The 22558-nt window shown below is 36.6% G+C and overlaps 1 protein-coding gene and 1 pseudogene across 2 annotated transcripts in view; one reads left to right on the top strand and one right to left on the bottom strand.

The window, feature by feature from the left end:
* Positions 1-1068: 1068 nt before the first annotated feature.
* Positions 1069-22558, bottom strand: part of CD58 (CD58 molecule) — a 74639-nt gene continuing 53149 nt past the window's right edge. For both annotated transcript variants that reach the window (XM_031967364.1, XM_012549631.3), the window contains 3 exons: positions 10097-10345; positions 7434-7526; positions 1069-2449 (listed from right to left, as the gene is read on the bottom strand). In XM_031967364.1, coding sequence (XP_031823224.1) covers positions 2430-2449; positions 7434-7526; positions 10097-10345 — 362 coding nt within the window. In that variant the 3' untranslated portion in view covers positions 1069-2429. The remainder of the gene's footprint in view (positions 2450-7433; positions 7527-10096; positions 10346-22558) is intronic.
* On the top strand, positions 13257-13863 carry LOC105750520 (annotated as a pseudogene).

Below are 22558 nucleotides of genomic sequence, written 5' to 3' on the forward strand. Positions count from 1 at the left end.
GGGGGGTAAAGATAATTTTGTTAATGTAAGGAATTAGAAAAGAGATTTTCTTTTCTTTTTACAAGGATATTACAAGGATCCATTGTAATAAAGGTCTATTTAAGGACAACAAAAAATCCCACTTAAAGATAAGATAATACTGTTATTGCTCCTCCCTATGGCTTACAACGATATCAAGAATATTGCAGCTTTCTGTTGGGGTCTATTCCTCATTAGAAAAATAGCTTTAAAAATTTTATTCTAATTTTTAGTGTATCATTTTCTTCAGTTTGTTGTGCCAAAGTTCCATTTTGATGTCCAGATCTAGTTTCCCCATTGTCCTATTTGGTTATTCTGCCTCAGGTAATAACCTTTCCCTCTTAATGTTTGATGAGATAAAGATTTTATATCTTTAGGTTATAGACATTCCTTTTTAAGGTTTGACAGGATAAAGGTTTATCCATTTTAGATGTTATTAGAACATCACTAACCTCCCTCAATTGTGTCACCCTAGGGGCCTCCCCCACCATCAGGTTATCCCCACCTAGGTACCTGCCCCATTATGTCATTGTTCTTGTTATCCTATAAAAAAGCTTGCTGTCTCAATACTCGGGACTGGACTCTTTGTGATAATAGTCTTGTTCAGCCCTGTGAGCAAACATGGATCCATTGGTCCCAGTATATTTCTCCATTTAATAAACTATTGAATTGGTCTCTAATCCCCCTGTCTTGCAGTTTCTTCGGCATTGCAAGTTACCTTTTTTAGCTCCTTTTGTATTTGGCCAATCGAATTGTTTTGTTCATTGCATTTTTTTCCCCATTTCACAAATTCTATTTTTCAACAAATTGATATCTTTTTTCAAATCTATTTTGTAAGGAGTTATATGCTTTTCCCATCCCTTCTTGCAAAGATATCATTTCCTTTCCCCATTTTTCTTCTAAGTCTTTTAAGATCCTTTACAAAATTTTCCAAGAAAGCCTTGTGAGATAGGGACCAGCTTATATCTCCCTTTGGAGCTTCATCTAGAGTTGATTTGCGTTTAGGAACCTTAGGATTTGAGGTCTGTTCTCTCCCTAAAAACTGTTTATGGTGAAGTTTTTTTTTTTTTTTTTTTTTTTTTTTTTAAAGGCTTAAGGTCTGATCTTAACAAAAAGGAGCAGATAGCTGCTTTAATTTGCCCTGAGGCAGTTCTGCTGATTGATTTCCAATACTGGGTAATTGTGACCAGGTCCTGTATTCTTTCATGGCTCAATGATTTACAATTTGCCTTTTGTGGCAAATCTGCCAAACCACCTGCTTGCACTAGGACAAAGTAGCCTAAGAGGCTCACAGAAGATTCCCAGATGCGTGGAAGCTGCAGTGCTCTGCCTCTTGCCCCAGCTCTTTGCCCCATCTTCCTGTGCTGAAGTCTGGGCTCGGAAGACTGTCCCCCTGCCCATTTGAAACAGACCTCTTCTGAAGTTCTTCCAAATTAACTTCTAGAAATGTGTTATATTCCAAATATTTGTGGATTCTTTGCCACCAAAGCCAATTTGGAGGCTTAATCTGCTGTTGGTTTGAGAGGAGATCAGATGAGATCACAGACAAAATTTTGTCTGTTCTTCCCCATCTTGACTTGCCCCCCACTTAAAAATTTTTTTAAATTAAAAATATACATACATACACACCAAAAAAATACATACACAGATATTAAAAATGTGTATCCTATCTACATCTATCTATCTACATAAATATGTACAAGCATAAAAATATACATGCGCAGAACACTTTCCTTGGGCTATAGCTCAATCATTCTTGTTGACATCCTTGTTGACTGGCTTCACTGCCAGAGCTATGACAATACATAGGATTCGATAATGCAAAATGCAATCAGTACCGAATAAGTCATCAATAATAAACACCCTTCTTGCCTTCCCTTTTCCTTAAAGGATCTTCTAAAGAAAGAGAAAGAAAAACCCATTTCCTTTTCCAAAGGCCCCCAGCTTGAATGCACAAAATAAAAGCAATTTGTTCCCATAGAATTCTCAGTTTGCTGCTGGCTCTGCCAGTGCTTATTGTGTCCCACTTCTTCTTGGGCCAAGCTGGTGGTTGGCTAGCCTGGTATGGCAGCTGGTGATGACGACAGAGTAACTCTCCAAAGGAAAACAATTCTTGAGAGGATGTTGTGCTCAAGTGCAGCGGGATTTTTTTTTGTTGTTGTGGGTTTTTTTTGGGGGGGGCTGAGGCAATTGGAGTTAAGTCATTTGCCCAGGGTCACACAACTTGGAAGTGTTCAGTGTCTGATGCCAAATTTGAACTCAGTTGCTCCTGACCTCTTAATTCAACTTCCTTTTGAAGTTATAGCTGGAGAAGAACCAGTGTTTTAGCAGCTATACATTTATTTATGAAGAAAATACTCAAATGAAATTTCCAAAGATATTTTCATTGCTCCATTTATAGGCGTTGGGGTTCATCTTTCATTCAATAACCCTGCAAAATACGAATTCACATGAATATCTTCCAAAATTCAGTTCAATAAACTTAACCAACATGTATTCAACACCTGCTGTATGCTCAGGCCTTTGCTAGATTCCATTATGAAATAAGTTTTAAATGCCAGGCAAAAGGGTTTGGGTTTTACTCCACAGGCAACAGGGCCCCACCATTCTTTGATCTGTGTTGGGAAGTAATATTTTCTTATCTAACACAAGTGAATCTTTTATAGCAGATGCAATTGGATTAAACAAACATTATTAAATGTCTCCATTGTGCTAGCAACTGGGCATGCATGGACCAAAAAGAATTAAAAAACAAAACAAAACAAAACCAAAAACAGCCCCTGGTGTTAAAAGGAGTTTACATTTTCTTGAGGTGGAGGGAGATACAGATTTCTATAAAAAAATAATATCAGGAGGGAGAGAGAAGAAGAAGAATTCCACAGGGCAGGTGAAACATAAGCAGATCCTTGAAGGAATCCAGGGATTCTAAAAGGGGAATTATAATGGAATTTTGCTCAAATAAATACATTGATTTAAAACAGTATTTCTTGCCAGCCAATACACCTATAGATGAGACAACAGCCTCTCTATTAGTAAATGAAAAATAAGTGCTTTGAATTCTTGGAAGGAAAGGAGGGATATTTGATATCCACTCCATTCCCAAACTTTTTTTTTCCAAATTCAGAATACTTCTGATGCGCTATTGAATGGGTGGTTAGAAATCTGAGAGGATTTGATTACAATTTATTGTATATAGCAGAAAGTACAAGGGACTTGATGTCAGAGGACCAGTTTGGGGAGCTTAGTTGCATCATTTATTATGATTATGATTATTATTGCTAATAATAATAGCTAACATTTATATGGTTCTTTAAGGTTTACAAAATGCTTTACAAATATTGCTTCATTTTATTCCCACAACAACCCAAGGAGATGGGTGCTATTATTATCCCCATTTTATAGATGAGTACGTCATTACTATTTCCATTTTATAGAAAAGGTAGGCATTGGCTAAGTGACTTGCCTAGAGTCATGCAGGATGGGGAAACATGGGTTAAATGGACCACTTGGACATCAAGGTGTTTGAGGGACTATTAATATGTATAATGAGGGTAAAAGGGAAGGAGAGAAAGGTTGTGAGCCAAGCACCAAACTCACTGAGGAAAGGACAGCAACCTAGAGAAACAAGGTAAGGGCCTGCTAATGAAGCAATCAGAATAAAATCTAAGTTGAAAACCTCTTACAATCAGTGTTTCACAAGCCTACAGGGGAGCTAAGAACAAGAATTTACTATAAAAGTCTGAGATTTCAATTCCAACAAGTATGGAGAATAGGGAGGACTCTGCTATGACCCCTATAGAAAGCTGAACATGTGAATTTCTGTCATGGCTAAGGGGCAGTTTTAATACTTAAAGAAAAGGTCAATGCTACTCAAAGGAGGGAAAATAAAGGAGGGGGTAGATGTCAAGGAGAGTGAAGTATTCTTTTTTTTTAAAAAGGGAAGAAATGATTTCAGTGGGAATCAAGGATGACAAATCATTTCATTCACCAATTTGAACCTTGATTTTTTTTCTTGTGTGAAACACAGTGGAGGTGGTATAAGAGATCTCTGAAGTTCCTTATAGGTCTAGCAGTTTAGGAGCCAATGAGTGCCACAGACTAGAATTCAGTGCTGGCAACAGATGCAGTTATTCTATCTCTCCCATCTATTAAAAACATTATTCTTAGTTTTTTAGTTTAGTCTTTTTTAATGGATCAGTGTTATGTCTGAGTGATGATACTTTCCATGGTAACGATCTGATTTCAGTATGTTTTGTTATTATTAATGCTATTGTCATTTAAATAAAAATAATTCTTATTCTTAAAAATTTGTTATTTTACTGCACAACTATAACTAAATCCTATGATCCTTATCAACTGATAAAAAAGGCCCTCCTTCCTTTTGGAATTGTTATCAAGGTGGAACTATAGCTATAGAGTGCTGAGCCTGGAGTCAGGAAGCCCTGAATTCTAATCCTGCTTCAGATACTTATTAGCTGTGTGACCCTAATTTTAAAAAACTCTCAGTCTCTGTTTTATTATAAGTAAAATGGGAGACTTAGAGCCATTAAAGCCATTAAAGTCACTTTTGTCTATAAATCTTTGGTTCAACGTCACTTGAAAATAAACTTATTTTCTTAGCTTTTGATTTTATTTTCCCCTGTGCTGTTCTGAACACTGACAAGAACTATACTTCACCATGTGTATATGGTTGTGAGCTTCTCAGGGGCAGGGAGTTAACCCCTAAAGTTGATTCTGAGAATGTAGAGCTAAGAGCTGCTTGTAGTTAAGAAAATAGCCACAGGAGGGCAGCATATGTGAACAGGTTTTGGAACATCCAAAAAGGGAGATGCTTGTGACCATTGTGCAGAACGTTCATTACAAAAGTGCTGACACAGCCAGAGAGAGAGCGTGCTAGATCCTGGGGCCATCATAGACCTGAGCAAGATCTGAGGAGGCTGTGAAAGCAGAAGAGAGAAGGAGAAGTATATCTTTGTAGAGCACATGCTCTTACACACGTTAGTACGTTAAGTGTGTCCTGATGATTACGACAGATACCTTCCAAGAAAAACATGAGATTGGTCCTTCCCTGCCATTCCTGCTTAACTCGCCTTTCCCCGCTTCTCCTGTCTGTGTGTGTCCTCCCACTATACATCTCCTCTCTTTGCTTGGGGGGTCTCATGAATCTGTCTTACCCAAAGGGGAAGCTAAGCCCAAGCCACCACTAAGAATCCAGAAACAATGGCCATAGGAAAGGAAAAGAAACAAATATAATTTAGTAGATAGAAGAAATAATAAATTAAACATTTCTATAGTACCTACAAAGTGCCAGGTACTGTGTTAAACATATTCAAAATATTATCTGATTTGATCCTCACAACACCGATGGGAGATAAGTACTATTATTATACCTAGTTTACAGATGGATAAACAGAGTCAAATAGGGATTAAATGATTTGTCAAGGGTCATACATCTAGTGAGTGTGTAAGAATAAATTTGAACTCAGGTCTTCCTGACTCCAAGACCCGCCATCTATTCACTGTACCTCCTGAGTTGGATTCAGTCAATTTTAAAATGGCAGGGCACTAAGAGGACACAGCTTTAGCACCTTTCCTCTGGAAATATCTTTTATGTCTTGTTCTTAGACTCAGGAGGTCCTGAATTCTAATCCAGCCTCAGACACTTACTATCTGTGTGATCCCGGATAAGTATACTAAAGGATAAGTTATGAGAATATAATAGTTTGCATATTTTCTTCCCCATTCAACTGCAAGCTGGGATTCTTAGTATTCTTGACTTAGTATTCTCCAGAACCGAAGGAAATACCTGGCACACAGCAGGTGACTCATAATTGCTTTTAGACTTGACTTGATATCTAAGTGGCTCCCTCTTACTAGAAATCCAGTCTGTAATTAACAATTATCATTTACAGATGGTGTCAAGTCAACTCAAATCTCGTGAACTGAAAACCAAAGGAAGAAGAATTTACAGCAATAAATAGAGCTTCTAACAGCAGAGCTAAAATAAGAAAATGTGATATACTTACTTAAGACTGGCTTCCTGAGTGCCTTTCTAATTTGTTATAAGAAGATCCCTTGGTAAGGCTATACTTTCTAACTCAGATTGTGCTGAGGCCCGAGGGATAATGGGGTTCTGGGTAGGGGCAGGAGGGAGAACAGGCAACAGCCTAGCGGAAGGTGAGGGGAATGCAGCATGGAGAGCCTACAGAGACCCAGAGCCAGAGCCCAGACAGGCATTGTACTAAGCACCGAGGATACAAAAAGTGGCAAAAGACAGTCGACCTTCAAGAAGATTGTAATCTAATAAAGAAAGCAAAATGCAAACAAATATATTTAAAGCAAGTTATACGGAGGAGAAATAGTCAATAGTTAACAGAGGGAAGGCATTTAAATTGAGAGGTTGGAGAAGGTCCCATAAAGGATCAGATTTTAGTTTAAGATTTAAAGGAAGTCAGGGAAATCCATATTCCAAGCTATTTCAGATAGGGAGACAATGAGAAAAAAATCCCAGACCCAAAATATGGATTGTCGTGTTCATGAGACCAGGACCATTGGATCAAAAAAGCTGAAATGTATCATAGGGTCACAAAAGGGACTTTAGAAAAGTTCATGACGCTCATTTAGGCCAACCCCTTTATTTTACTAATGAAGAACTGTGATGTTCAAGTGATTTGTCCAAGGTCATACAGCTTCTCAGCTCCTCTAATTGTAAATGAAACCTTCTTTCCCTGACTGGTGATTGTCTTCTGTGGAAATCTTTATAATCTTAGGTGCATATGTGCACTGTGGTTAGCAACCAAGCAAATACTGATTAAGGCACAAGGGGCCATTCATCACATTCAAAAAGTCTAAATTGGGTCCAAGATCATTAAAGGTTGTCATAAGAATGTTGGGCCCAGGGTCAGTTCTGTTCAGAGAATCCTAGAGAGGCTAGATCTTTAGGTGATCCAGATCTACTTCTGGAAACAGTACTAATATCAGAACTCCTGTCCAAGAGCACTTTGGGGCAGAGAAAAAAAAATTCTCTCCCCTCATCCCAGGCTACTTGATATACTTATAGGAGCACTGATCTAGAAAAAAGAATCTCTGGCAAAATTGCAATGTCTCCATAACAGTATTCTCCAAGGTGAAAACTAACATATATAAAGATTCTTTTGCAAACCTTAAAGTGCCATATACATGTTAATTATTAATGTTACTGTTATTATTGGTTAGAATGCTTTATCACCATAGGGAAAACTGGATGTCAAACAGCCCCAAATTATTGAAAAACTACAGCAAACATGAGCCAGTTTCCATGCATCCTTCAAATGCCTAACATTTCAAATCAATGGCTTATATTGCTGAACTATTCTTTCTACAACCCTGAAAAAATGTTATAAATTTGAAAAGTAATTTTAAAAAATTATACGTACCCCATTTTCTTACGATGCAAAGGCTTCCCACGGATAGAACAATTACAAATGGGATTGCTCCAATTAGTAAATAACTATGTCTTCTCTGATTCCCTGTTTAAAAGAAAACCAAATAAATGCAAATAAAATGATTGTTGTATATTATAAATATGCACTGGAAATTAATTTATACCACAAATTTCATTTCATGAGTCAAGTGAATTTTCTGAACTTTGGGTAAAGACAAAGACTGACAATACCCCTGACTCCACATTTGGAAGGAAGGTAGATAGAATAAACAATGGCCTGATGACATTATTTGGAGGAATTATCTTGTCCCAAAATGGTTCTCCTGAGCTTAAAATTTTATCAGCAAGGTCAGGATGGAAATTCCTTTTTCAAAATCCTTAATAAATGGTCCTCCAGCTTTCTGGATTCATTTATTTTATTTATTATTGAGTCATTTCAGTCATGTCTGACTCCTGGAGTTTACTTGGCAAAGATACTGAAGTGGCTTGCCTTTTTTTTTCTCCAGATCATTTTACAAATAGGGAAACTGAGGCAGAGTTAAGCATCTTGCCCAAGGTCACCCAGCTAATAAGTGTCTGAAGTTAGATTTGAACTAAAGTCCTCCTGAGTCCATGCTCAGCGCTCTATCTAGTGCACCACCTATCTGCCTTATCTTCTGGAAAAAGAAAAATAAATTTATTTGATTTGTAGATCGTGGACTTTCTCTAAATATAAATTCAGCCAGTTATTTGATAATTAGATGGATTTGAAACAGGCTAAATAATCAGACTCAAAGAATATATTCATGAATTGGTGTCAATGCCTCAGTAATTAAGTGAAGAGAAAGAAAATGGGGCATTATATTAAAAAGGAATAGTATTTCTATAGTGCTTATTATGTACCATACACTGAATTAAAGCCTTTTTACAAATATTACCTCAACTGGGCCTCATAATAACTCTGGGAAGAAGGTTCCATTACTAATCTCATTATACACTTGGGGAAACTAAGTCAAACAGGATTAAGTGACTTGTCCAGGGTCACACAGCTAGTGAGTGTCTCAGGCCAGATTTTAGCTCCTAATTCCAGGTCTTGCTTCCTATCCATCATACCACCAGCTGCCTGGTGGGATGAGTGTACAGGAAAGACATTGACCAACAGAGATTATAGAAAGACATTTAGAGAAAGTAGGAAAAATGAATGAATACAAGATTGTCGTACTGTAAGAAAAGTGTTAGTGCTAAAGTTCAAAATGCATTAAGGGAAATTTTGCTGTTGTTTAGTCATAGCTGACTGTGACCCCATTTGGGGTTTTCTTGTCAAAGATACTACTTTGCCATTTCCTTCTTCAACTTATTTGACATATGAGGAAACTGAGGCAAACTGGTTAGGTGCTTGCCCAGGGTCACACAGCTGACAGTTGTCTGAGGTTGGATTTTAACTCAGTTCTTCCTGACTCTAGATTCTAAGCTCCAATCACTGTGCCAATTAGCTACTCTAGAGAATGTTAGAACGCAGCAAAAATGGTGGGGTTTTAGCCAGACTCCATTCTCGATGGGAAAATGAAGGGCAGATTAAATTCTTCCTCTATGGGTTCTTTCCTATCTCGTTCTCAGGACTCCTTATTCTTCAACAAGCCTTCCTCTGCCTTGCTTCTCTTATCCCATTCAGATATTACCTCATTTATATATTTCCTTTCATTGTTAAAAATAAACCTTGGGAGAGAGATATGAATGACAGTTCCAACTTAGAATTTATGACAGAGAGATAGGAGAGCTGGACATAGGAAATGCACCTTAGACTTTGTCTCCCCCTTGTATAGCTCAAGTCCCTTAAAGACAAAGACTATTTTTCTCCCCAGTGTTTAGCCCAATGCTGTTGGGGCAGCTAGGTTGCTCAATGGATAGAACATAAGCCCTGGAGTCAAGAGGATCTGAGTTCAAATGTGATCCCAGACACTTAATAGCTCCATGACTTAAAACAAACAACAAACAAAAACAATCTTATACCACAAATTTCATTTCATGAGTCAAGTGAATTTTCTGAACTTTGGGTAAAGACAAAGACTGACAATACCCCTGACTCCACATTTGGAAGGAAGGTAGACAGAATAAACAACATTTATCATAAAAACAAAAACAAACAAACAAAAAAGCATATTGTTACTGTACTTGGTTTTCCCTGGTTAAGGCATTCACCACCTCCTGAAGTAGTGCATTTCAGTGTTAGACTATAATTATCAGAAAGTTATTCCTTATATTGGACCCATAGCTGCCTTTCTGTAATCATTTTGTTCCAATGATTGTTGAATAAAGTTCACATCATTAATTTTAAAACAAGTATACCTATTTCCAACTGGGCAAGTTGTATACTAGATATAGGAGATGCATAGGCTTATGACACATAGATTTGGAGCTCAAAGGGATCTCTAGGCTCTTGAGATCCCTTTGAACTCCAAATCCGAGTCTAGCCTATATACAGCTCCAACCATTCCTTTTTCAAATGAGTATCCTACAGTTCAGAAGGGTCAAGTCACTTGTCCAAGGTCACACAGGCAAGATATTGCTGAATCAGGATCATAGAATCTAGCTCTATTATACCAATTCCAGCACTCTTTCCATTGTACTACACTGTCTCCTATAATTAATTGTATATATATGTATATGAATACTTACCTTTTGGAACACAGGACTGGAGAAAGAGTGGAGATTCACTGGTAGATACAGGGTTCCATGTAATGCAGGAAATGCTTTGATGGAAATCTACAGAATTATTTAGCTGTACCTGTGATTTAGAAATATTCACATACGATCCATGAAATTTCCATTTATAATTTAGAAAACGATCATCTTCTGATCCTTCACATGAAACCGTAATTTTTCCATCCTCAAATGAACAGGAGAGATTAGGTTGTGAAAGATTCTCTGGAGAGAAAAAAAAAAAACCAAGCAAATTATGTATCACAACAGAAACTGGTTTGTGTTCTAAGTACATTTAAAACTGTCATTTAAAAATAAGAGTGGGAAAAGGACCAACGTTGTATGAGAATTATAGCAGCTCTTTTGGTGGTGATGAAGAACTACAAATTGAGGGGATGCCCATTAATTGGAGAATGGCTAAACAAATTGTGGTATATGAAAGTAATGGAATAAATATTGTGCTACAAGAAATAACAAGAGGCAGATTTCAGAAAAACGTGGAAAGACTTACATGAACTTTTTCTGAGTGAAGTGAGCAGAACCAGAAAAAACACTGCACACAGTAACAGCAACAAGTGCAATTATCAACTAGGATTGACTTGGCTCTTCTTAGCAACACAATAAGCCAAGATAATTTCAAAAGATCCATGATAGAAAATGTCATCCACATCCAGAGAAAGAACTGATAAAGTCTAAATGCAGATCAAAGCATACTATTTTCACTTTTTTTGGGGTAATTTTTTTTCCTTTTGCTCTCTTCTCTGACAACACGGAACATACAACATAAAACATGAATATACAGAAATGCATTTTATGTGATATATTAAACTTATATAAAATCACATCATCTTAGGAAGAAGAAAAGGAGAAAATTTGGAACTCAAAATTTTATTCTAAAAATGAATGTTAAAATTTACCTTGATATGTAATTGGGAAAAAAAAAAAAATGAAAAGGTGAGAGGCAGTGGGATAGTAGCAGAGGGAGAAAACTGGCCTTATGGTAACCAGTCTCAAGACTGTGGATTCTGAATAAGTCACTTAATCTTTTAATTCTCAGTGACTTTTTTAAAACTATAAATTGGAGGCAAAAGGTACCAACTTATCCCACGGAGCAGGTTTCTTCATCTGGGAGTCCCCAATAGCATAAAATTACAGGTCTCTCTATTTCCTTCCCTATTTACAAAACTATAATGAGCCATAGTCTTCCTTATTAACTGAGAAATGCATAAAGTTACCTTCTCTAAGCAACAAGGGGGAGAATTCTCTCATATGCATGCTTTGGAGACTCCTTGGATCAGAACAGAACATGGTATCTGGCCACTAGAGAGAGCTCCTGTCTCCTGCTGTCTGATGATCAGCATGGCTACCTATATACACAATCCAGGTCCCCCGAATGCAAATCCAACAATCTTCCCATCATTCTATGCTTTCTCTCTTGTATTTATATCTTCAGTCCTTGGCTTTGTATTTAGAACATAGCAAGGGCTGAATAATTCCTTTTTCATTCATTCATTCACAGATTTAGACTTAAAAGGGTTTTAAGCAATAAACTAAGATACCAGTTACCTGGACAATGTTATACATTAAACTACTGTCACTTGTTAATAATTCACAATTGCTAAATTAACTTGCTAGATGGGTCCAATTATTTATCAAGGAATGAAGCAAAGGTTAAATGAGTGGATTCTGAAATTAGGGAAAGCCTGGTATAGTAAGGTGTTGCCCAGGGTGTAACTATGGATCCTTTATCTAGGAGGTCAAGATTAAAGAGGACCTTGAAAGTTTCAGTATTCCTTCTATAGGTAGAAAGAAGGAACCTTAGCATGCAACAGGAATAATTAAGAAGAGAAGAAGCTACCAGAAAGAAGGCTTTCTCACCCCATGCTTCCTTGATCCACCTGAGCTCCTCCCTGACTGGGTTACTCCCTAGCTCTTCATCAATATTCTTCCCAAAGTAGCCTCATTCAGTATTCTGAGGCTTCTGCCACAAAAGGCAACTTCTGTATCACCCCAGAAGAGGTTGGAGATGGAGAAGAAAATGTTCCAGATTTCTTCCCTCATTGGGTCTTATACTCATTGGTTCAGGGGGATCAGCCCTGAACTGCCCACAACTGTATTTGTCTTTAAAAGGACACCTTTTCTACTGTTTACTGTTACAGGAGCCACTTGCTCGTGGCTGCTGGGGATCTAAATCTGACCAGCAGAATAGATCCCTTCATGTGAAAGGATGATAACGATACAAGGAGAATGAGAGGCAGTTGCGTTCTCTGACCTCTCTCCTCTTCCCTCTTGCCTCCAATTTATTCCATTCCCAATCCACCAGCAACATCTATGTCAGTAAAGGCTGATTTACAATTCCTACAAGTGTGTTATGATTTATCACTGTGGAGGCTTTCAGAGAACCAACCCATCCCTTAATGATACAGTCCCCTTTAATCCTTTACAGGCTTTCTGGGTTTCACACTTAGACATGGTCCTCAACAGTTTACCCCAGATATTACTGGGATCAATATCTAATAGAAGCTCCTCAATAGCCAAGATGGCAGCATGAAGAGCCTATAGGTTCACAGAAAAGGAATCAGAAGGAAAATATGCTTAAATATATATATATTTCATAGATTTTTAAGCTGAAAGAGACCTCAAAAATCCCATTAGATTGTAAGCTTCTGAAAGACATGTGTTGGGCCCCACCTCTTTTTTTTTTTTTTTGGTAGCCACAACCCTTAGTTCAATGTCTGGTACCTAGTGAGTGGTCTGAAGAAAGGGCTTTTTGGCTAAGTGATTTTCTATTTCACATCTTTCATTTTTTTATATTTACATAGGAGACTGAAGCCTAAAGATTTGCCCAATTGAATTGACTTGCCCCAAATCACAAACAGTAACAGAGCAGGCACTGGAACTCAGAGCTTTCTTCCCTTTACCATTTGGCAGAAACCTACCTCTGCCAAACACCAATCTACACTACCAATCAATCAATCTACTCACTACCCTACACTACTGAATTTTAAGTCCCAACATCATCAGGATCCCCCTTTTCTATCATTATGAAGCAATGGGATACCAATCAAAACTGTTAATTCCCTAATATATCCCACAGTCTTGGACAGACTGGCTTTCTTACCACTCCCACAGACAGCCTTACTTATTGTCCCTCCCTGCCTTAAAAATCTATCGGATCTTCTTTCTATATATCTGACTTAAATTTCAAATTAGCCTATGAAATGAGAATTTTGGCTTTTGGATTTAGAAAAGTGGTTCTAAGGGTAAGACACTGTGCTAAGATAAACAATACTTGCCCTCATAGAACCTATATTCTAGGTGACTGGGGGTATCAGAGGTCTCACAATGTCTGCCATTTTCAATTTTCAGAGCTTATCTTGCTGCTTCTATGTATCTGTGCTCCTAGAGTCTTGGACAAAAATAAAACTGGACTTTTGGGCATATTTTGGAAATGTGTCAGAACCAGTGAACGAAAGAGACCCTATGTATCAGTGGAATGTATAGTAATGGCTTTCAGCATCTTGTTCATCCAATATCTGGGAAATGCCAGAATTTAATTGCAGTCAGATTTCTATGGATAAAGAACTTGCCCATAGGAAACCATGGGAAGAATGATTATTGACCCTTTCAGCTGAGTATCTTAATTGAAAGACTCTGGCTACTGTTCTCAATTATATGTGTTAATAGAGTAAGGTTCTTTGTAAATAACTAAGATGCAACTATTAATACTCAAATAGTTTGATATCTTCATAATGATCAATCGTATTTATTCTTCTGCCTCTATGATGGCATTCTGTAAATGTCATTCTTTTATGTCATCTGTTGGTCTACAGGAGGTATTTCTATTGCCTCTGTTCTCAACAGGAGGTATTTATTTCTATTATATAGTAGAAAGTAAACTTGGTAAGTGATTGCTCAAGTTCCTTTCTATGTAATTTTGGGGGGAAATGTATCCTATAGGAGAACATTTCTATAATGAACATTTTTGTTATTTGGGAAAAATGGTTGGATATTATGCAAGTGTTCATAAAAGTTGCATTTGTATCTAATAATGCTTTAAACATGTTTTCCCTGGCCAGTTTAATTTGTATTGAGTTTTATCTGCAGCCTATGATATTTTCCAGCTTTATAAAATCAGTCTATGCAATACATATACAAAAAATTAGCTAAGATTGTATATGTTACAAGAAAAGCATTGTTTTCAGATCCCATTACAAAAAAACATGAATTCTTATAGATTTTCACAGTTAAAGCAAAGAACTATCAAGAAAACTTAAAAGGTATATCCCCCTTGAAATCTGGATCTACAGATGTCTTAAGCTTTTATTTAAATACCTGCTGCTAAAGAAAAAGACAACATGTGAAAGATGAAGTGAGTCAATTAGAACAATTGTGTAATGATGGTTCCTATGTTTCATTGATTTAGATCTCAGATGTTTAATAATGAAACAGCTATTTTCATTGCCAGAAATTCAAACTGTCAAAAAAAAAAAAAAAAAGATCTTGAAAATAAATCAGTTAGTCCATGCTAATTTTTTTGGAAAGCTTAATCTAGTGTTTTTTTTAGCTGTCTCAAGATATATAACTGATGTATGTAAGCATTGAACTGTATCAAATCCACTAATTTAGTATTTTCTATTCTTAAAAATATTTGATACAAATCATTTTCAGATTGAACAAAAGAATAACATCAGTAACTTTTAAAACAATAAATATAACAAATTATACAAGTGCAATTTATGTACTCTGCAAGAGTGAAGTTTTTTTTTATGATTCTTCAAAAGCAAAGAAAAAAAAAGAAAATTCACATGATTGAGTATAATTAAAATTTCTTGTTTCAACTAATTCAGTTAGTTGAAAGTAAACTTAAAATTTGTGAAACATTTAATTATTTTAGGTGGGTTTCTTGTGTTAGCAGAATAATAAAGCTACCAATTTAATAAAGCTTTTGCTCAAAATAAAAAGAATCTATATTCTATTGGGAGAGATGTGGAGTAGACAGTTCAACGTATAAAGAGAAGGTTCATGGCCTACATGAACTTGTTTTGTTTTGGTTGGAGGCAGAGAGGGGAAGGCAAGGGAGAGAGGAGAATAAGGCAATTAGGGTTAAGTGATTTGTCCAGGGTCACACAACTCTTAAGTGATTGAGGACAAATTTAAACTCAGGTCCTGTTCTCCATTCACTGTGTTACCTAGTGGCCCTCATAAACTTGTTTTTTTTTTTTTTTAATTACAATTATTTCAACCATATATGATTTTCCCTTTTTAATTCCATGTTTTATTTTATGCATGTAAATTAATTATTCCAAGAAGTGATCTATGGGTTTCACTAACATGCCAAAGGGGTCTATGAAATGAAAACAAATTAAGAACATAACTTCTCCATTTGATTACATAAACAAAGTTACTGAATTGTCCATATCCTTTGACCCAAACATTTCCTTCCTGGGGGTATACCCCAATGAAGCAGTTGATAAGAAGAAAGTTCTCATACACTTCAAAATATTTATAGCAGCACTTTTTTTTTGTGACAGCTAAGAACTGGAAACAAAATAGAGCCCTGTCAACTGGGAAAAGGCTAAACAAACTGTGGTACTTGAATATAATGAATTACTATGATACCCTAAGAAATGATGAATACAGAAAAGCATAGAAAGAACTACAAGAACTGATATAGAGATAAGTAAGCATCACATAGTAAATAACTAATAAATGTCCTTTAATCAAATATGGGTTGTTTATTAATATTTAATTTAAAATTATTTCATTTCATTGTTTAGTAAAACAATATACACAGTTTCAGCAATGAAAACAGTAAGAACCATACACACAAAAATAAAAAGTGAATGTTGCAAAATTATAAAGAATAAGCATGGCTTGAAAGAAAAAAGATCTGTGAGGAGCTACTCCAACCTACTCTTTCAGAGGTTGCACATTGCACATGTTTTCAGGTTTTTAGTGTATTGGTTGCTTTGACCTTTTTTTGTTTTTGTTTTTTTGCCTTTTAAAAAATACTTCTTTTTTTAAATAAAGGAAGTTCTCTATGGGAACATGAGTTCTAGTAGTCTGTTAAGCTTTGGGAAAGGGAGGGACACTGGAGGAAATGATGGTAATATAAAAATACATCAAAAAACCTTATTATTTTTTTTTTAAAGAGCATCACTTTCTATTTATGTGGCAAAGCATAGCTATGGGGCATCTCTGTTTCACTGGTAATTCACATGTCAAGCTATCTAGAGGAAAGCCTTCAGCATGCTGGGTGCTCCCCATCATGGAGGAGATATGTAGGAGGACTTGTACAAAGAGTATCAGTATCAGCATAGTATGATAGGTAATAAATAAATAAATAAACAGCCTCCCTTAGGAACATTTGGATACCAGCCTGCCTCTGCACCTTTCAGTGTCCAAGGCATCTCTAAAGTTGGAGAAAAAACCATGAATTGAATTGACAAAGGGAGTTTTCTCATTAGGATCAGAAAAAATGTAGGTCAGGTTGAATGGGTGTGTGTGTTTAAATTTAAAGGGAATACTGAAATCAGTATCCATCAAAATCTTATTGTATCATTCAGAATCTAATACAATATTACCTGCATATTATATTATAATTTAGGTTTTTAAGGTGTAATTCAGTGGATAGAGGACTGAACCTGGAGTCAGGAAGAGGAGTTTAAATCTTGTTTCTGACACTTACTGGATGTGTACTCCTGGGGAAGTCATTTAACTTCTGCCTGCCTCAGCTCTCTTATCAATGGGTATAATACCAGCATGGAGTTGTTGTGAGGATCCAATAGAAATATGCGTAAAGAGTTTTGCTAATTTTAGAGTACAATAAAAATGTCAGCTCTTATTATTGCTTTTATTATTATTATTAAACATGCCAACACGAAGACTGATAGCCCAAATACTGGCACAATCTTTTCCGAGTCTCGTTACACTTACTGATGCCAGATAACTTTTATTAAAATATGCAAATATAATTGCAGAGTTCCAGATTCTTGTCTCCCAATTCTGGATTTTCAGATTGCTCTAGCTCTCCTATGATTCATTCTTTCAGAGACACACCTTAATCCTCCAGGAAGACAAACTTAACCATTGCCTGCCTCATGGTCTACCTGGAAAGGAAATAGACTGACTTCATGACTAAAAGATGAAATAATTAACCTATTCATAAGTGTTCATAATTAATTAATGCAATCCTTTGCTCATTAAGAACAGAGTTATATGCATAACTCTCAAAGAAATGCCTGAATTAATCTATTAAAAAGGTATTACTGCAATTCAGATTGAGGGCAAAGTAGTTCATCTCACTTGCATGAACAATCCTTTAGTACAGTTGGAAGGAAAAACAATACCAGAGTTAGCATTTCTCTGCAGTACAGAATTTCTCACCCTGGGAAGTCCTTTAAGCACTGCAATCAAGTGAAAAAAGAGCCTCCTAACTCTTCCTTTATTATCCACAGGTGATTGATCTCTCTTTCCTGTTCTGCTTTTGCTAAACCTGTTTCCTTTCCTCAGCACAACTTCAAAGTTCAACTAGTCCCACACTTTGGTTTTATATGTGATGATATGAGAATCTAGCCCCAAACACTAACAAGTTATGTGACTTTGGTGAACTCAATCTCTCTGTCTGCCTCAATTTCCTTATCTGGAAAACTCCTCCCAGGACTGTGTGAGGATCAAATGAGATTTTATAAAGCACTTTGCACAGTGCCTAGCTCATAGTAGGTGCTTATTGACTCAGAATGAATTTAAATAGCAATCTTTTCTGCTTTGACCCAAAACCCAGAGAGAATTCCTCTCCCAAATTCATTCATTTATTTGGATTTTTTTTTGGACTTTTGGGAAAGAAGAGATTCTTTGCCTTCATTGCTACCTAACCTTAATCATGAATGGGTATATCCTCGGTCAAAAAAGACCTTAGCTTAAAAAGGCCCATTTCATTCTAGGCCATCTCCAGTATTCTGGTCTATATCTGGCCCTGGGACCCAAATGGCTCTGGAGGGAAAAGTTGAGGCAGATGACCTGACACAGCCTCCCTCACTTCAGTCCAATTCACTTGCATGTCATGGAATCATCTCCCTGATGTCATAGTCCTCTTCAAGAATGAAGGACAAACAGCCACAACAGCAAATGTCTTTATTTCCTTCCTTCTTTCTTAATATCCTTTCCTCTTTCAGATTTCCCAACACTACTCTGTCTTGATTTTCTGAATGTTTAAATGAAAGGCCACATAGCCAGAGTGACAAATTTAGTATCACAATCCTAGTATCTTGCCTCAAAGATGGAATAGAACTCTCGCTTCTCTATAACACCATATCTTTGTTATTCACATCTAGCACCTCATTCTAACCACTTCCTTCCATAGTTTTGACTCTGGAGTTAACCACTTTAGTAGCGAACTGTCCACTATCCTGAAATTCCTTATCTAACAGCTCTCCCCTCCTTTTCACTTGCGTGACTTTAAGTTCTGAGTCACCCACTGCCAAGTGATGGACTGGAGCCAGAATCAGTTGTAGATAAGAGTATTTGTACTTCAAGAATCAGCAAATGCTACAGATGAAGGCTTGATTTGTTCTTTTGTTGATTACCTAGACTTTAGAAGAGAAACCAAAGAAAATGTTGATAAAGAATAAAATAAAAAGTGTATCCTGCATACAGGTTGCTGTTTGCTGTTTTTGGGAAGCTTGTTGTTAAACATTTACTAGTGCACTCCTTAGTCACTCCTATTGTTTACCTTTTCTGCCTTACTCCTGAATCACTTTGAACTGCTGTAAGAAATGTGCTGGCTGGCTTCCCTATACATTTGTCATCTCGTTTAATTGGGCTCTTATTTTTGGGAAACAATCTCTTTATTTTATTGTATTGACTTCTTCCTTCCCATTTACAAAATTACTCTAGTTTCCTTTATTCTAGAACGAACAAATAATTTTTCCCTTGCAGATTTCAGAAAATTTAGAACTTCTGAAATGTCTGCTAGTTCTTCCACTTTTTAACCATGAACTCACTCATACCTAAACCCTCAGAAATTCAATTTCTGTCTATATCATTCTTCTTTAGCTGTTCACATAAAGGTTACTATAAAATGACCTCTAATTGCCAAAACTAATGACTCACTGTTATTCTTCATTTTTCATTTGACATCCTCACCACCTCTTCCACCATCCCTAATGTTACTTATAGCCTTCTCACTTTCAATGGCAACATCCTAATTCAAACTTCCATTTCTCATCTACTGTCTTGTCATATATTTCATATAATGGAAAGTGTTTAACAACTGGCTTCTATTTCAAAAGTATGATGGAAAAAGCTTAACAACTGACTCTTATTGGGGGAGGAGGCATGTGCACATGATACACTTTTAAACTGAATCTTCATTATTAACATTTTCTCTGTCACTCTAAATCAACACAATAAAAAAAAAAAAACACCAATAAATCATCCCCTAATTTGTAGAATTTTCTAAGGCATACAAATGCTCAGATGAAAAATTTAACAATCAGCTTTCATGAGCTGGCTCCAAATTAACTTTCCTAAAATACTGCTTTAGTAATAACTAAAATTAATATAGTACCTTTATATCTATCTATCTATCTATCTATCTATAAAATATTATTTGATTTGTACAATAATTTTGTGAGTATAGTACCACATATATTATCATTCCTATTTTATTTATTTTTATTCTTTATTTATTTATTTTTGCTTAGGCAATTGGGGTTAAGTGACTTGCCCAGGGTTCTCCTGACTTCAGGGCTGGTGCTCTATCCACTGCACCACCTAGCTGCCCTTATCATTCCTATTTTTATAGGTAAGGAAATTAAGACTGAGAGACTATGAAATGTCCTACATAGTCACTATTTCAGTTGTGGGATTTGAATCCAAGTTTTTCCAGGTCCAAGTCCAGTGTTTCATCTGTTATACCACCTAGCTGTCTATGATGAATCTTGGAGGTCATCAAGTCCACTTCTGCCTTTCTGACAAATAAGTGACTTGCTCTGAGTCTCATATAGGAAGGGGCAGAGCCAGGATTAAAAATCAGGTCCTCAGATGGTAAAACCATCTGTCTTCCCACTTTGCCTTAGCACTAAGAACACTCTCAATGGAAAAAGAGGGCAGGGGAAGATAGTAACTGAGGAAGGCTAGCATTGTTTACAGACGAGGAAACTAAGGTCCAGAGAAGTTGGGATTTGCCTCAAATCACAGAGTAATTGATCAGAGGAAGGTTTTGAATACAGAGCTTCTGACTCCAAAACCAGGGTTCTTTTCACTCCATCAGGCTACCTCTTGTCAGAGCCTCTTTAAACTTCCCAAGTCTTCTGATCTCCAGATCCAGCACTTTACCCACTAGGACACTCAGCTGCCATGAGTCATGAGAAGAGGGATACATTCTGTTTGGCCACAAAAGGCAGAACTGGAAGCAAGGGTGGAAGTTTCAGAGAGGAAGATGTGGTTTCTCTGGAAGGAAACTTCCTCAGCATTTCTATTCCAGAATGCAATGGACTGCCTGAAAAAGAAGCTGGTTTTCCATTTAGTCATGTCTGACTCTTCATGACCCAATTTGGAGTTTTCTTGGCAAAGATACTAACGTAGTTCGTCATTTCCTTCTCCAGTTCATTTTATAGAAGAGGAAACTGTGATAAACAGGGTTAAGTGATTTCTCCAATGCCACATACCTAGTAAACATATGAGGCTAGATTTGAGTTCATGAAGATGAAGCTTCCTGAATGCAGACCAGACTATCCACTATGGTGCCATCTAGCTGCCCCAGATTTCCCAAGGTCTTGAAATGGAAACTGGATGATCTCTTCTAAGGGATGTATGTTGTAGAGGGACTTCTGATTAAGATTAGGCTGGACTACTGGACACCATGTCCCAACTGGATGCCTTTGCACTGGTGGATCCCCATACCTTCAATACTCTATACTCTTACCTCTCTTTTTTTGAGTTTCCTTCATTTTCTTCAAGCTTCTATTCAAATCTTAGTTTGGATAGAAGGCCTGCCACTGTCTCCTCATTTGCACTGCCTTTCCCTTCCAGATTCCCTCCCATTTTCTCTTTATACATTTATATGTTTTCTCATTCTTTTATATGTCAGCTCCTTTGAGGAAGAACCAACAGTTTTAGGGGGAGGAGTTAGGTTTGTTTTTTTGTTTTGTTTCGTTTTGCTTTTTGCTTTTCTTTTGCATTTATCATAGAACTTGGCACATAGTCACCACTCAATAAATGCTTATTGACTAACTGAATGGACTGAACATCCCCTCTGGTCCTTCCTTACTCTGAGATTTTGGAATTCTTAATTGAGGCAGGGACTTATCTTTTCTTTAGCTTGTTCTGCTTTATAGGGTTACTTTTAATTTGGAAACTGGTTCATCATCACAAAATATTTTTTCTTGTTAAATTAAATATTTTCCAATTAGGTTAGTTATAATTCCTAGAAGAAATGAGCAAGAGCTAAAAAAAATACTTGAATTATTTTTTTTAAAGGAAAAAGCAAAGCTTGCACCCATTTCTTAGAAGTATACATTTTCCCAAACATCTAACTTACAAGAAGAAATAATCACACTCAAGAAGTGACAATAAACCCCAGGTCCATTTTTAGTAGCCCTAAGTGTGGTCTGATTGAGAATAGCACATCTGTACATGGAACTAAGCTTGTAAGAAATACAGAGAGAAACGCCTTTTGCCAAAGCCAGCACCATCTGCCATATGCTCATCTTCCCCAATTCCCAGCTCACCAGGAAAACCACTGATTTTAGCTGATCAGCCATTTCTATGTGTGATGAAACATAGAACAGGATGTGGAAAAAGGGGGAAGTGGCTTCTACATTTTGCTCTTAAGGGCCTGTTACAATGAGCCATTTACAGAGAAGAGCCAGGATGTCCCAACAAATGAGGAGTGTGTCTCTAGCATGCCATGGCTGAGCACAGACTATATCTGAGACAAGTTTCACAGACTTCAGGCTGCTAGCCATTTGAAAGCAAGAAACATGGATTTAGAAAGTATGAAAACTTCAGTGGGTGAAAAAAAATTGGTTTAGGGCCAGAAAAACCAGTTCTTCTGATGTGGAGGCTCACAGGAATTCCTGATATGAACATAACAGCCACAGAAAGATTTTAATTCATCATAAGAAGTATAAATCATAAGAAGTACATCATAAGAAATGTTTGGAAATCTTGAAGAAATGAAAAAAATGTTAAAAATTGCTTTTAACATGTAATGGAGAAAAATAAAATATAAAATAATTTTTAAATGAGGCAAAAAAAAAAAGTGAAAAAATACGTAGTGAGCAAGAACTTTTCCGTTACTGCATAGATTCAAGCAGAGAATGGATGATTACTTGTCAGGAAGACAACAGTGGGGAATTTTTTATTGGGCAGGAGATGAAATTAAATCTCTGCAATCCCTTTGAACTTTTAGATTTCAGAGAGGAGAAAGGT

This window comes from Sarcophilus harrisii, chromosome 4 (genome assembly GCF_902635505.1).
Source record: "Sarcophilus harrisii chromosome 4, mSarHar1.11, whole genome shotgun sequence".
Classification (NCBI taxonomy): domain Eukaryota; kingdom Metazoa; phylum Chordata; class Mammalia; order Dasyuromorphia; family Dasyuridae; genus Sarcophilus; species Sarcophilus harrisii.